General features: G+C 40.0%; 1 protein-coding gene across 3 annotated transcripts in view; it reads left to right on the forward strand.

Moving 5' to 3' along the window:
• BMPER (BMP binding endothelial regulator) overlaps positions 1-17,106 on the forward strand; it is a 249,954-nt gene that overhangs the window by 164,581 nt on the left and 68,267 nt on the right. For 2 of the 3 annotated variants that reach the window (XM_008964331.4, XM_034963926.3), the window contains 2 exons: positions 9,793-10,122; positions 16,686-17,022. In XM_008964331.4, coding sequence (XP_008962579.3) covers positions 9,793-10,122; positions 16,686-17,022 — 667 coding nt within the window. The remainder of the gene's footprint in view (positions 1-9,792; positions 10,123-16,685; positions 17,023-17,106) is intronic. The other variant, XM_024929696.4, reaches the window with a different exon arrangement.

The following is a 17,106-nucleotide window of genomic DNA, read 5'->3' on the forward strand; positions in this document are numbered from 1 at the left end:
ATGTGAATTCATTATTAGACATCTGGTACAATGTAGCCAAGGCTGCCATGTTGAATCTCAGGAAAATTGCAAGTATCCAGTTTTGACTGAGGGTATGTGTGACGGAAACTCCTTGGTAATGATACACCTAAAATACAGCTAAACGACAAAACAAATGAACAATAGAAACCCCAAGCTGTGAAACTTAAAAAATACACTTGGTGGGAAGTACTGTATAACTAATTATACATTACTATATGCAGAGCTGAGGCAGATTTATTCCTCTTTGGAGGTCACATCTCCTATGAGCAAAATAAAAGCAACAAAAATTGCTACTTCTGCTGCCTCTGCAATTGCTCCTATAACTAACAGCGACTTATTGAACATTAGTCCATATCAGTCAGGTATTGTGATAAATGCTCTCCATTTTGCCATTTAATCCTTACCATGTTCCTATGAATTAGAAGCTGTCATTAGCCTGAGGGTGAAAGAAATTAAATAGTTTGTGGTCAGCTAATACACTGGCCTACGAGACTCCAAAGCCCAAACTTTTATGCACTATTCTCTGTTCTCTATTGACTACATTTGTATTCATTTTGGAGGTTCACTTCCAAACAGATATGAGGTTTGCCAGTTACTTTCTTTTATACATGACTAGTGGCTTCTACTTACAAGCAGTTGTATTTACTTACTTTTTAAAAATGTACCTACATTTATGAGGTCACTTTAACCTCTTCAGTCTCTTAGGTTACAATACTTCAGTTGTAACCTTTGCTGGGAGTATGGAGAGATGACTCATTAGCTGTGCTTTGCATGGCCCTTTGATGTGAAATTCATATTCATGAATGCTGTCATTCTTTCTTCTTATCTCTGTTCCCTTCCGCGTTAGTACTCTCTGCCCTCATTCATTGCTACACCCCTCTTCTCTGACTTCCCATATCCTTCTTTAGTGCAAGTATCTGTTGTTTTACTTTTTGCTTTTTCATCTTGTAAACCCACAGCTCCACTTTCATGGTGCCCTTTCTGTACTTTCTCACTCTGGTTTCAGATTTGTTTAAGCTTTGAGGTCCTTAACATATCACTTCTTAACAAGATGCTAATGTAGTAGATCTCAGCTTCTTGGAGAACACGTTCTTCTTTCAAAGTATTGCATTTGAATTTTGTTAATAATTTCTACCTTTGATTCCCCCAATTATTTGAGCTGGGAGTTGGATGGAGGGGCTAATGGCTGTTTCCAATCCCTGTTTGTTGACTGAATTCTGGCACCCCCATATCCCAGCTGCACAAGATTTGAGCCTTAATGTTATTTCTCATACTTTTGGCATTTCTCCCCCATGTTGCTAATCAATCATCAGGTTTGCTTGATTGTCTTTTTGTGATGTTTTTCAAATAAATACTTTCCTTGCCATTCCCATGGCAGCTGGACACTCATCCTATTGCTTGCATGTAATCTCCATCTCTCTTCTCCTTCACCCCTTTTTGCACACCCCTGTCAGAACCCAAACTTAGCTTTCACAGAAACCTACACCAGCTTCCTTCACTTGCGGTTTCCCAGAGTTTGTTTTATAAAACACTAGTGCTGAGGGATAATAATGAGTAATATTTTCAAAACAAGGTTCTGTGATTAAATACACTCAGGAAATGCTGGGTCAAGTAAACTTAAATGTGTTTTCTTACTGCAGAATTCTCAGAGCCCTTAATATGCTGATGTGCATGGTGAAAGAGGTTGGAGTATAGAGTGCCTCCCAAACTAATTTGAGCGGCAGAGCTTTTTTTTTTTTTTTTTTTTTTTTTTAAATTTCTACTTATTTTGGCAGAGCAACAGGCAGGATTGATGTTTCACAGGAAACACATCAAGAAATGCTGGTTGTTTGGAATACATTTAAACTTCTCAGGCTGGCAATAAATCTCAGGCCAATTTATTTAGACAACTTGGGTGTCTTGTATCTCCTGAAGCAGCTCTGCACTCTGGTGCGATTGGCCTCCTGCTCTTCTTGTATAAGCTGCCCTCTTATCTATGTCCATGACTTTATTTACATTCTTCTTTTGGCCTAGAAGGCTTACTTCATTCTAGCCCCAGATCTGTATTTTATGTCTTTTATAGACTACCTCAGTTTACATTGTCTTTTCAACAAATCTATACTTTCTAAGTTCATTACAGTCTTACTCAACCCCATTTTAGCCAGCACTAGATAACTATTTGCTAGACTTGCATAACATTTATAATAAGCAAATGAATAATGACTACTCTGAGTATCTCTTATGTTCTAGGCAGCTTTGCAATGCTATCTTTATAATCACCTGGCAAGGTCATTGTTCTTAGAGTCATGTTATAGGCAAACAAATTGAGGTTATGTAGGTAGTTTGTGCATGATTTTATAAGCCTTAAGTGGCAAAATCAGGATTCAAACACAAGACTCTTCAAAGCAATAATATGCTCAATGTCTGCCAAGCTCCAAGGAGGCTTTAAAGCTGGAAGCCAGGTTAACTTGGAGTTGTGAAACCCATCTCTTTAGCTTAGCTATACAGTTCTCTCAATTGATAAATAAAAACTTCTGGTTTAAGTAGAGAAGTTAAGATCTTGGATAGTGAGAGTGGCAAAAATGCATCTTCTGTATGAACTGCATATTAACATTCAGTGAGCTTTTTAGCATTCTGGAAGGTGCTCTGGAGGACATGAATGAAAAGTTGATACAGACCCTGAGCTCAGAAACATTTAATGTAGTTGGGGAGATGAAATAGAAACACATTAAATAAGAGAATCATATATTATTGTTTATAATTAGCTTATAGATAGGTGTTCCCAGACTCCTAGGACAGCATTGATCAGTCTTTTGACAGGGTCTCTATGAACCTCTACATTTGAGAGGATTTGAGTGTCTACACATTTCTTCAGATTATCAAAGAGCTCTGTGACCCCAGCTAGTTAACAAGTTTGCAGGATGCTGTGGGGAAAGGAATGGCCTTGAAGCCACAGTGTCTTGGGTTGGATTCCATCTTACAACTATTGGCCGAGTAACCATGGGCAACAAGGCAACTTCTTCAAACTCATTGCTAAAAAATTAGGGTATGAATATACAATGTGCACAGACATAGTAAGGATGAAAGGGGATAGTGAGGATGAAAGGGGATACTGAAAATACAGAAAGCATCTGGCGTGGTACTTGGCATACACTAGTTATTTTATACTAGCCACGCTGGATTGCTAAGTGTACTAGTTACCTATGGCTGCAGATGACAAATTACCACTCACTGGCTTAACACAGCATGAATGCATTGTTTTATAGTTCTGGAGGTCAGAAGTCTGAAAAGGGTCTCAGTGGGCTAAAATCGAGGTGTCAGCAGGGCTGTGTTTCTTCTGAATGCCCTAGGGGAGAGAATCGGTGTTTTTTTTTTTTTTTTTTTTTCCTTTTCCAGCTTCTGAAGGTAGCCCACATTCCTTGGCTCCTGACCCCTTCCTCCAGCTTCAAACTTGCAAACAGCAGGTTGAGTCCCTTTCACACTGTAAGGCCCATGCACCTGCCTTCCTCTTTTGCTAAGGGCCCTTGTGAATACATTCGCCTCTTTCAGAAGTGCCCATCTTGAGACCAGCTGATTAGCAACCTTAATTCCATTTGCAAACTTAATTCCCTCTTGCCATGTAAATAACATAGTTACAGGTTCTGGGCATTAGGAGGTGGACATGTTTGGGGGTCCATTATTCTGCCGACCACTCTTGGTCATATTAGGCATTAGAGGTAAGTTCTTTTCCCATGTTGTTCTGATTCTGATTTAGCTTTTTGATTTTAACAATAATTTTTAGTGGGGTAGGTTATCCCTATTCAAATGGAGAAATTGGACTCCCATGAATTTGAATTTCTCAGCTAGCTTTCTTGGCACCAGACATAGTTCCCCTATAATGTTCCTGACTTTTCAGAATTTTTTTTCCTAATAGTCTCTTTATTCTGAGAGCATTCATTAATTATTCAGTTAATCGATTAGGCGATTTTGGTTACCTGCTGTATGTGTCATTACACTGAACTATTTTAGTAAGTTCAGTGTGGGCAATTTTTTTTTTCACCAAAATATGTTCTCAAATTAATTAACTAACTCATTCATTCAACAGACATTTATTGGTACATAATATGTGTTACAGCAGTAATACTTTTTGAGTAATTAAAAAAAGAATCCATTTATTACATATATACCGTTATATGTTGCTTAATGGTAGCAATATGTTCTGAGAAGTGCATCATTAGGCAATTTTGCCATTATTCGAACATCATAGAGTGCACTTATACACAAACCTAGGCTAAATGGCACACCCTATTGCTACTAGGCTACAAACCTGTACAGTACAAATACTGTAGGCAATGATAATACAATGGCAAGTATTTTTGTATCTAAATACATCTAAACATAGAAAAGCTACAGTAAAAATACAGTATTATAATCTTATGGGACCACTGTCACTCATGTGGTTTGTTGTTGATGGAAACATCATTATGAGGCATGTGTCTACCTGTAGACCCTTCTGTATACATGGCAGTGTGCCAGGCACTGAGGGGTACTCATAAAACTTACAAGGAGTTTAAGGTCTGGCTTAGAAGTTAAGAATATGCTAAAACTATAAGCTAAGGAAGAAAATAATATATCATAAGCGGGCTATGAGTTTGGTACACCATATTTTTGACCCCTAAAAGGAAAAACATAGTGTGACTACAAGATAGAGTATTTGAAATTAAGACTGTCCCAGAACATCTGGGCTATGTGGTCAGTTTTGCTTTTGAAATTTAGAGGAAATAGACGACTTTGGCTGAGGCAGCAGGGGCGTTGCTGTGGGAAGCTGGCATTGGGCCGGGAGCTGAAGGATGCATGTGCTGTGAACTGTGAGGGAGTGCTGGGCAGGCATGGGCCATTGCAGGGCCCAGGTGAGGGGGGCCAGCACTGGGCTCCATGGCAGAGGCCTGGATGGTAGCACTGGCTGTGGGTTTGGATGTGTTTTAGATGAGATCTTGTAGTTAGGGACTGCTTACTTTGTTTGCTCTTTTGTTTCAAGTTGGTGAGCTCATGGAATTCTGGAAAATATGTGAAAGCAAATTCATAACATTTAACAATGTACCTACACAATATTTCTTGAAATCAGTTTTTTATGTACAGATTGGTTACTATTTCTGGTGGATTACAGGTTGGTGGAAAGTGACCTGCTCCTCTCTTTTCCACCCCCACCCCCATACATGTTAGATTGTTTCCCATTTAAGAGGCCAAGGAAGGCACCCAGGTGCCACGTGGTGGATCATGTGCTGACCCTCAGGTCCCTTTTGGGCCAATAGCTGTCAGTGACATTCTGTGCAAGATGGGGGGCTCCTGAATGGAGAAGTTCGGGTCGTTCTGGGTTGCACCACAGCCTCTTTCTATCAGAGGCCTCCATCACTGTTCAGGCAGGGCCTAGACAAACAGCCTTTCCTGATTCTTCACTCAAGCTTGGCATCATCACGACGCTTACCTTTCTGGGATTCCTGGAGCCCCTGCATGACACAGTGACCTCGTGGGGCCTGTTTCCCTGCAGTTTGGACTGAAAAGGTTTAAAGCCATGTTTTTTTATGTGTTGGGCTTCCTCATGGTTAGAGCATTATTTCTGCAAATGCAGTGATCCGTGTAGTAGCAAAGTATGATGAGCTGGAGAGACCTTTCTCTTTGCTGAAGTAATGGACTAAGGATAGAAGTTCCATTCTGTGCTTTCAAAGTGAAAAAACATTTTAAAGACAGGAGAAACCTTACGACATGTTAAGTAAAAAATAGAAAATCAAATTTCATGTACAGAATTATCGTAACTATGTTCAAATAAATACATACACAAAATTATAAACAGTGGCTGTTTCTTATTGGCAGAAACATGAATGATGCTTTTTTCCCCTTCCTTATGCTTTTATGTTTTTGTTTTGTTGTGTTTGGGGGGAGTAGGATTAGAGTTTACTCAGTTTCTCTTATTTTTTTTAGAACATGTGATTGTATAATTTTCCCTTAATTTTCTTTGACAGATGTTTTGAAAATAATCACTGCTCTCAGAAGAAAGGCATTTCATTAGAATAAATATATCCATGACATAAATAAATGTACCTGATGTGGTTAGGAGAAAAGTATTGGCACTATAATTTCAGAGGCAGTGTCACTCTTATTTCTCATAGCAATCTTATTAAGGTATGGAACATCAAAGTGGTATGTCTTTAATCCAGTATTTTTTAAACTTTTAAAGCAAATATTCTTTTTCCAAAAGTATACATAGTCATTGTAAACAATGAAATGTAAGTATAAATAATAGTGCAAATACACATAAACAAGAAAGAGGAAAAGAAATGTAACACATAATTCTATTACCTTAGAGAAAAAACACTCACTCCTATTATCTGGTTTTGTATACTTCTGATCTTTTTTACCCCCCTTTACCTGTGCATTTGTATCCATATTTTGAAAACAACTCAAAACAAAAATAAGATCTAATGATTTGACCTACAGGACTATGAAAAAATGTGCCAGCAGTCATAAGCTGGCATCTTTCTCCCCATCTTCTGACTTACGCATATTCAAACAAGGTTAGTTTCAGGATGGTCTATTTCTGTAGCCTCCCTCCCTCTGCCTATCACGCCAGGCTTTCCAGAAGAGTGTGACTGGACATCTGGACGTGTTGGACTGAAGCTCATTTCACTGGGTCCACTGGAAAAAATTATATGAGGATGCTGTGTTCTTTTCTGTCCCCTAAGTGTTCTCGAGCCTTTTCCTTTTGCAGCCAGGCAGATTCTTGTAACACTGAGAATTCTCACTTGCAGACACTCTCTAGTGCACAAGTTCACTGCGCCTGCAGGATCTGGCACAGGGACCTTGAGGTGCCAGGAAAAAGGGCCAAGGTTTCAAAATTATTTTAGTTCATGATACAAATGTCCCCAAATGCAACACATAATTTTCAGGCATCTTCACAGTCATGATATTTTGTTGGCCTCTTCCATATTGCTGTCAAACAGAAAAATCATCCCGATTTCCAAACCCTTCTCTTCCATAAGTTAGAGCCTCTTGAAAAATATCTTTCCTGACAGCCCTGTTCACACATGATTTCCCTTGCCCAGAGTCTCCCTGGACATTCTTCATTGCTTCCCGCCCAGCTATGAGCAAGCTCAGGCTTCCCCAGGGTCACTTGAGGCAGTAGATCTTCTGTTGCTTCTATGAAGACTTGCTTTGTCATGTAATTGGCCTTATCTACAAGTGCCCACAGTTTGACTCTAAAAAACAAAACAAAAAATAACAACAAATAAAAAACAGAAAAGCATAAGAAAGAAAATAATGTCACTTATGGCTCTTCCATCAAGGAATAACCACTGTTTTCAATTTTGGGGTGTGTATGTTTTGGCGGGGGTTGTGCATATTAATTTTAACATAGTTAAAATTATCCTGTACATATAATTTTGTCTTTGATTTTTCACTTAACATGTCATAAGCATTTCCTCAGTCATGAAGATTATTCACAAACTTTTTCAGTGACTAGATCATAGTTCATTTTATGGATTGTATTACAAAGTGCTCAGCTGTTTGTTTAATATTGGGAGACAATCTGAATACCAATTTTCTGATGATGCATCCATGATCAGCAGGCATGTAGAAGAGTGTTAGGGTATGTGATGAGTTTTCTGCAACTGTTAGCTATTAGTGCTTTAATTAATGATAATTTTAATGTAATTGGTGTCCCTGGTACAAGGAGAAGATTGCCACAGGAGAGTGTGGGCAGCAGGTTGTGGGCATTCCCTGTGCCTGCTCCCCACTGAGAGAGGACTTCCTCAGGAGTATAATTTCAAAACCTTAGGAGGTACCTTGGCCTTTCCAAGCTGAGGTCCATCTGTAGCATGCTCAAAAGCTCAAAAACGTTGGTTGGTCTGGGAAGTCTTGCTGAGAAGGTGGAGTTAAGGACCTGGAAAAGTCCTTCTCTTCAACTGGGTGCATCTGGTCATCAGGTTACTATGTAGTCCTTTTGTGGCACATGTTGGTATTACTTCCGAACTGTCATTCTCCTGATGCCACTTGGGGTCCCAAAGAACTGCCTTGTTCTCCCTCAACCAAAAAGCGACATTTTCATGGCCAGGGAGAGATTCCATTTCATGGCCAAGGAGAGAGAATGTTGGGGGAAATGTGGGATAGGATGATTTTGGAAGTAATCACATGGAGAAAGGACTGATAAATGCACTCTGAAGAGGTTAGATAGCTGGGAACTAGTTGAGAAGATATGGAGTTAGGAAGGTGGGAAGAGGGTAAAATGTGAAGCAACACACTGTGTAAAATTGGAGTCAGAAGGAAAAGCGACCAGGAAAGGAATAAGAAAGGAACAGAAAGGGAGGGTGAATTTGAGTATTACTGCTGAGCTTTCAAAATGTGTCTCTCCCACCTACTTCTTCCACCCTCCACCCTGAGGAGTGCCTTTTATATATTCTTTCAAGTATTTGTTCATTGAAATTCTCATAAATGCCAAAACTTTTTCTTTTATACTCTCTATTAAATATTGACAAGGAAAACTAATTTAGAACAAGAAATTAATTTATTAAGTTCCAAATGTATGTGCTTTGTATGGAGTCATATGAAATTGACATATAAAATGACATAATATATCATAACATAAAGCAACATTACACTCCAAACACTTTAGAAATTAAAAGCAAATGTTTCCATTGGATCCCCTTGGTGCTATCAGATCAGCTGGCACATCCTTCCTCTGTCTTGACTCAATTCTTCCCTTAGATATTCTGAGAAATTACTTATATGACATTCTCATATTCTTGACCTAGTATTTTTATTCTGGTTATTATTCTTGATCTGGCTATTATTCTAGTGTTGGCTGGAAATTGTGCTTTTTATTTATTTTTTAATTATTTGGGCTACTATCTCTAAATGGATTCCTCATTTCCTGGTTGTTTCATGCCTTTTTGAAAACGGATAAAATATATTTACATGCAGAACAAACCAATGCCAAGATTTGTTTTAAAAAATAAACAATATTTAATTTTCTATAGAAATCTTAGGGCTGCCCTAAAGTGTAAAACTTTACTTTGATCTCATAAGTATTTGAATTAATGATATTTCAGAATGATGACTTTACTGGAATGTCTTAACTGTACTAAATTATATTTCGTAACTTATTTTTCATCCAGTTTTAGATCATGGTCCTTAGATCAAAACATAGGAATTTTTGGAAAACATATAAAGACTATCTGTAAATATTATTAGCAATTTGTTTCCTGATACTATTAAACTCGTGTCTGTTTGGCAGTTCTATTGATTTATCCTAGATAAATACACGGGTGTTGAGTATCAGTTTTCCTTAAGAGCATGAGAAACATTTAGCACACCGTGTTTCTAATTTTTTTGAATTAGTTAAATGAAAATCATGCTAATGTCTTGGTGTATTGACATTGATGTTGCTCCCATTTGTTTATTTATATACTTACTTTGCTCTTGTATGTGTGGGTTGTGAAGTAAGGCCAGTTCTTAGTTATCTTAGTTCAGTTTCTTCATTCCCTACGTTAAGATCATGGAAGCATATCTAGGCTACAAAATAGGCATGCTTTGAAAATTCAGAGGTTTTAAAATGACTTTCAAGTATAAAAGAACCAGAAGTATTCTGAGTATTCTGTGAGGTTTGACACGAACCTTTAAAAACGACCACTTTTTTTTTTAAGTTGATTTCCCTTAGTGCATTTCTGCTAAGGCTTCCCCTTACCCAGCAGGTGCCCCTGATTTCTCTGTGAATCCTTGGCTTGGTTTGTGACCCGGCTTTTGTCTCTCACTCCTCCGCAGAGCCCGGCGTTTGCACGGTGTTTGGAGATCCCCACTACAACACTTTTGACGGTCGGACATTTAACTTTCAGGGGACGTGTCAGTACGTTTTGACAAAAGACTGCTCCTCCCCTGCCTCGCCCTTCCAGGTGCTGGTGAAGAACGACGCCCGCCGGACACGCTCCTTCTCGTGGACCAAGTCGGTGGAGCTGGTGCTGGGCGAGAGCAGGGTCAGCCTGCAGCAGCACCTCACCGTGCGCTGGAACGGCTCGCGCATCGCGCTCCCCTGCCGCGCGCCGCACTTCCACATCGACCTGGATGGCTACCTCTTGAAAGTGACCACCAAAGCAGGTGGGGCGTCTGTGGCCTCCCTCTTGCTCTAGCCTCCGCCTCACTTACCCGTTCAGCAGCACTGCTCGGTTAGAGCACTCAGGAGATGTGGTTCCTCCTCCGAGCAAAAACCCAAGGCAGAGCCAGGTTCCAACTGCGGGACTTGCCTCATCCCCACTCACAAGGAAGTCACATCCTGAAGATGCCACAAACAGCTGGAGACATTCGGACCGTATGGAGTCTTGCAATTGGATGCCAGTCCCACCAGTCTTGCAATCTTCCCACATCCAGAACCTTTCCATCCTCTGTCTAAAAATAGCAGTTGTACTCTCCACATAACCCCTCTCTCAAGTTTTGTTGCTCTTTTAGGCCGTCGATGCCCAGCTTGGAATTGTCAGTGTCTCCCAGCTCAGCTAGCTATGTGCAGTTTCGCATCTGGGAGAAATAGTGTTTCTATGTTAGCATCTGTCCAACTCTTTGCAGCAGAGTCCTCAAAAGTAAACAGCTTAGTATCAGTGATGTTCAAAAGAAACATAAATGTCCACAGCAGAAGGGCTTGTTCTTGGCAAACTCTGGTATGCAGGAGTAGCCATATCCCACGTGGCTGTTCTATGCCACCGAGGCCCCTTCTTTCTCAGCAGCGCATGGTGCTGTAGGCTCACTGGTCTCTGCCTTTCCACTCCAAGAGCACATATATTCCCCCTTGGGCCAAACTATTTTTGACTGCCAGTGGTCCACGAGGCTCAAACTCTTGTCTGTTACTTGCTACCTAAGAAAGGCATTTTAGAAGCAGAACTCAGTCCTTGAATATCAGCCCCAGAGCATAAATTCAGCTCATTTTCACACTTTGTGTATCATGTATGGTTCCTTCCATGCTACCTTTGGTTAATATATATCTTTTGTCAGCTGGATATTGCACTGCCTTTCCTTTGGCATACTCTATTTTTTTAAAGCATGATACTTCTAAGGAAATCAGTGTATTTCTTGCTGTTTGCATTGATAAGAATTTAACAAGTGTGAAAGTATCAGTTGGATTCCCGTTTCTTTAGATAATGAAACATTTGACAAAGCAGGCACTTTTCAGGGGCTATAGAGACTGTTTTTACCATACCTTCAGAACCCTGGCAATTACTTCAATTCAAGCCAAAAGGTATTTTGATAAGTTGATTTGAGCTTATGGAATGCCAGCTTAGCTAAACAAAGGCAGGAAACCAAGAAGCAGCCCAGGGAGCTTTTAGTTAGAGTATAACATGTTTTCAGTGACAGAATGTTAAGTATTAATATACTGGAACATTTTATAAGGGGAAAAGATTCCTATTCTTTATTTCACAGTTGTGAGAGATCTACTCATTCAAGTTTAGCGGGATTAGTCCTGCTCAGAAAATTCACACACCTGCTCTTATATCCAAAAGACATGGTGCTCTGTAAATGTAGGCTCCAGGACATTCCTTTCAAGGAGGCAAAGTTTTTTGGCTCCCTGTAAAGTGTGCGTAAGATGACCCATTATTACACAGCACTAATTAAAAGCACCTTGACTATTTGCAAGCTAGCTGAACACAATAGATTCTACTGATATGGAAATTATTAGTCAACCACAGCCTAGTTCTCAAAGAAATCTTGAGTACTTGAAGATTACTAACAGCCTAAGAGTTTCGATAGTGTTCCATTCGCAGCTGACACAACCTTATGGAATAAATGTACTCTTTACAAAGATTCCATGTTATAAAAATGACCAAAAGGATGAGGCTAAGAGAATAATAATAGATCATAAATGCCATAATTAGATTAGTGAATTTAACGGTTCTGTGCCTTGAACTCAGTTTTACAATTTCTTTTTTTTCTCTATCTCTCTTTCCAAGATGCAAGTAATTTTCATGGAACTCAATACCCAGCTGAACAATTTCCTGTAGCACACGAATCACACAAGCCCTCTGCTTCCTAGAGAAGAATTCTATTCCTCTGGGCATTGAACTTACTTTACACTTATTCTTTGAATGAAACAATTCTATTTCCAGACAATGGTGTTTTCCACCCTAGTATTTCCATCTCAGTTTGAACTACCCTTTAGGGATATTATCTTTTTACCACCTATTGATTATGTATTTGAAATATCACAGCATTTCCTTTGAGTGTTCTTCCATAGATTTAAAAAAAAATGTATAAGCTCATGTGATCAAGGGGCACTTTCTTCAAAATAGCAAGTTTCTTCAAAAACTCAAGCCTGCAGCTGGAAGATGGGAGATGGGAGGAATGACTCTTTGACCCTGCGGTTTATGTACTCCGCACTTACGATGGGATTATTTGGCAGGGTAACACAGGTGGCTGTGTAGTTTGGGTGGAATTAGGCTGTAGTTGCGTAGCTAATATAAAAAGCAGGGTAGAACTAAGGCTTAGTAGCTCGAGAGAGCATTGTCCACTTCCACCACACACTCCCACCCCAAATCTTGACACTTAGCAAATAATTTTAAAATATTTCCTTTCTACCATCTGTTCACTTCATCAACTTTACCTGAAAGAATTACATCACATCTACCTGAAAGCATTAACACATGGAGAGCATGGCTTTTTACTTTATTTTTGGTAGAGCTTTACACTTGGTGAACCCAGAGAATACATCCTACCTTCCCCTTTCTTTGGTGTAAAATTTGAATAGAAAAACTATCAATTTGTAAACCTCACTATGGTATAGCTACAAATTTTGCACCTCCTCTCTCCTTTTTGCACGTTCTCTCTCAGTGGACAACAGCAAAAGCAACAATAACAACCAGGAAACAAACAATGCAAAACAACAATATCCACAAAATTAAACAAAAACCACAAAAAACCCAACTAGTGGTCTGGAGCTAGGTCACATATTTGAAGGGGGAAGAACAAGTTGGTAAAGCATTCACTAGTAAGAAGGGAAAATTGGAAGGCCCTTCCTGCAGTGGAAGGAATGTGGCTGCTGCTCGCATCCCCAGATGAGACATATGCTTCAGCTTTAGCCTTCCGACTCTGCCAGTTATTTCTACCCAATTTCCCATGCGGAGAATGGAGAAACTCATCCCAGCTGCAGGAAGGACTATCATCAGCCTCTCAAACCCTTCCATGATGTTTTCATCTCATAAGATGCCTATTTAAAATATTATTTGGAAGAGCAATTCCCTCAATTACAACTTATTAGTTTTTTTTTTTTTTTTGGTCTTTCACTACAGTAATCTACTTTGTATGGATTTTGCTCATGTAAAGGGTAAAAATATCCATGCAAATGCATATGTAGATGATATAGCCAGACAAGGGCATCTGTAGTAGAGTAAGTCATCCCTTCACAATGCGAAGCCTAGCATTGGTCTGTGAAAAATCTTCTTAATGTAATAATGGCAAGGAGAAAGAGGAAGACAGGAGAGTGAATTACAAATTATTCTCTTACTTTGGGGATCGTGTTTTATGAATGAGATGTCACGAGTTTTGAGAAGGGTTTACTGGAAACACGGCAGATCTGCATCTTTCAAAGTGTATGGACCACCAGTCCACTGCAAAGAAAGAACACAGTCATTCACTGTGAGTTGAATTCCCATGAACTCAGTTGCCCCAAGTCTCAAATTTAGTATATCATTGTCAGTAGTAAAGACGTTGGAAATCCCTGGTGTGTACATTCTCAACCATTTGTGGTACTTAGAAGAACAGTATTTGCCTGCTGTCTAGGAAAGAGATTTGTAGTTTGGAAAATTTTGCAACATGGAAAATCTTCAGAATTATGCTGTAAAAGTTAGACTTTGTATGGAGTTGATTTTCTCCCCTCATTTCTCTTGCTGGGCAGCTGCCTAGCTACAGGCTTGTGAGGTCAAGTTTCTTCAATACCTGACAGAGTGTATTACAAATCATCTTATAGTTTGCTTGTCTTCTTTCAAAATGGTTATTTCGGTGTCTTGACAAGCATGAAACTCACAATGTCTTTGGCTTCACAGATTCAGTGTATCAATGTTACCGGGGTAATTCATTTATTTACTGAGTACGTACTATGTGCTATATAACGTGTTGGATGATAGGGTATGAAGAAATAGAATTCATTTTCTATGATAGTTGTAGTTGCCAGAGTTGACATGGTCTTCTCACAGAGATCCACATGGGAGGTCAGCCCAGCCTGTGGGTTTCCAGCTGTATGTCCCTTCTCTCATACCTGGTCCCATCACTGTCTTCTCCTTATCAAATTATTCCCCAAAGAGACTTTCCTATGGCTCTCTTTCTTCTTTATCTAAGTCTATTTAATTTCTTTTCTGAACTCAGACTCTTCTCTCAACCAAGAAATCTCTAAAATTTTTTTTGGTCTAAGAATGTTTCTATTTCTTCCATCGACCATACAGTGATTTCCTTATGGGTCTTTCCATTTATTTCTTGAGAAACCCAGTTTTAGACTGTGGGTTATTCTACCAGTATCTCTCTTTGAAGTAACTCTTGTGGCAGTTGTATGACCTACTCATAAGAATGCTATCTGTCAGCCTTCTCACCTCTTGGACTATATCCAAACTTCGGGTGTATTGGCTTAGGAGTCTTACCTCTGGGTGTTTCTTCCTGATCTTCCACACATCACTCTGATGTTGCTGCCTTATGCCAATTTCATATCTAGACAAGATCCTCTCTCTCTCTCTCTTCTTCCCTCCCACACTCCCTCCCACTATTTCTCTTGTCCCATCACCACCTCATCTTCCAACTTCTGAACATTTGCTCATCAGCTTAATCTTGATCTTTCAGGAACAAAAAGCCTTTTAGGAGGAAAGTCATTTTGCTCTTTCCAGCAGCTCAAAACAGGCAAAATGAAAAATGTTTTTGTCAGGATCACAAGAGGAAAGATTTAAAAAAAAAAAAAAAAAGGCCGCATGCAGTGGCTCATGCCTGTAATCCCAGTGTTTCGGGAAGCCAAGGCGGGTGGATTGCCTGAGCTCAGGAGTTTGAGACCAGCCTGGCCAACACAGTGAAACCCTGACTCTAAAATACAAAAAATTAGCTGAACCTGGTGGCATGCACTTGTAGTCCCAGCTACTCGGGAGGCTGAGGCAGGAGAATTGCTTGAACCCGGGAGGTGGAGGTTGCAGTTAGCTGAGATCGCACCACTGCACTCCAGCCTGGGCGACAGAGCAAGACTGTCTAAAAAACAAACAAACAAAACACATGGCCACACGGGGTAAGTGGGCAGAGACCATTCTGTTAAAAAGAAGCTTCCTCTGTGGGTGCCAGTCTTTGGAGACAGAGAGTGAATTAGGAGAAGTCCCAGGGCCGAAATACACCTTGATCCACTGTAGATGTTTCTTGGTGTCCATGCCACAGGTGGCCACTTGCATTCACTAGTACAAAGTTCACCCATTCACTGGGGAGACTCAGGCACTGCCAGGGTGTTGCCAGAACAGTAAGAAAACACACATTTGAGACATAAACAAAAACTCTGGCTAGAAAAGTTTGTCATTTGTTTTGGGTTGAACCTCAGAAGACTTTTCATGAAAGCCTCTCCTTTCTTTTATGGGTGGTATCTTCACACACAGTGTCAGAGTGGATATGACAGCATTTCTTCTTGACCTTCTAGTCAGATGTATCTATGCTGTGTGACAGCATAACATGGCTGTTCTACCTGTGACATAAAAATTCCACCATTCAGAAGGGTCATTGGCCAGTGTGGCTCCTGGAAGTCTTGGGCCAGCATGTCTGGAGGTATATGCATACTTTCAGATAATTTCTTCAGAATTTTAGATAGTCAGCTTAGCAAACCAAGAAGGGTCTAAGTTCTCTACATTCTGGAGTAAAGAGAATTTCCTTGATGAACCAGCAGTACTGGCCTGCTGATGTATGCACAAGAAGAACTCTTGCCCATGGCCTGGTAGCCTCCACCACCGCCTGAAATGTTGAAGCTTTTGAGCAAACCCAGAACGGAGGCCTGAGGGATAGCAATTAGAAGGGTTTCACAACAACTCAACCCCAAACCCCAAGAAATGTTAATCAAACAGTGTCCATGCCTCAGGAATGGTTGTAAAATAATGAGGGAGCAAATGTTTTCATTATATCAGTGTTGCCTTTGAAGGGGATATATTCAGACACTAAATATTGATTGCTTTAGTATTCTCATTATAGGAAATGATTTGGAAATTTTCCTTTGGCATTGGGGGAATAATTACATGGTGGAATTTCTGGCTGTAAATAATTGCATTAAAAAACAATCATCTTTTTTTTTCCATTTGCACATTGTAGTAGTCATTAGATAAATGAAGGCATGATTTGGACCAACATGATTACCTTAGGAAGAGGGAAAAATATAAACCCTAGAATAGGATGTCAAGGGATAGTCATCTATAGGTCAAACCAGGGGTACATAGGATGTTATCAGGACAAACTTTATATGGTTTAAAAATTCTAAGCTCCAACCAGCAAATGACTCAGATAATTTCACACATTATTCACTACAGTGAGATTAAGAGGTAACCAAGAATTTGGACCAATCCTTGGTGCTCCTTATTGGAGGACAGTCAGTCATATGTTCTGTGTAAGGATGTATACATTTGGGAATTATTAGTGCGTTAATGAGTGATTGATTTCCTTTTCCTCTCCTCCTCCTCTAGGTTTGGAAATATCTTGGGATGGAGACAGTTTTGTAGAAGTCATGGCTGCGCCGCATCTCAAGGGCAAGCTCTGTGGTCTTTGTGGCAACTACAATGGACATAAACGTGATGACTTAATTGGTGGAGATGGAAACTTCAAGTTTGATGTGGATGACTTTGCTGAGTCTTGGAGGGTGGAGTCCAATGAGTTCTGCAACAGACCTCAGAGAAAGCCAGTGCCTGAACTGTGTCAAGGGACAGTCAAGGTAAAGCTCCGGGCCCATCGAGAATGCCAAAAGCTCAAATCCTGGGAGTTTCAGACCTGCCACTCGACTGTGGACTACGCCACTTTCTACCGGTAAGTACAGTGTTCTGGGGAATGGTTTTGGGTTGCAGACCAATAATAGACTTGACCTTGGAACATGGTGTATGAAATCTCTTG

The sequence above is a fragment of the Pan paniscus genome, chromosome 6 (assembly GCF_029289425.2).
Source record: "Pan paniscus chromosome 6, NHGRI_mPanPan1-v2.0_pri, whole genome shotgun sequence".
NCBI classification, from domain to species: domain Eukaryota; kingdom Metazoa; phylum Chordata; class Mammalia; order Primates; family Hominidae; genus Pan; species Pan paniscus.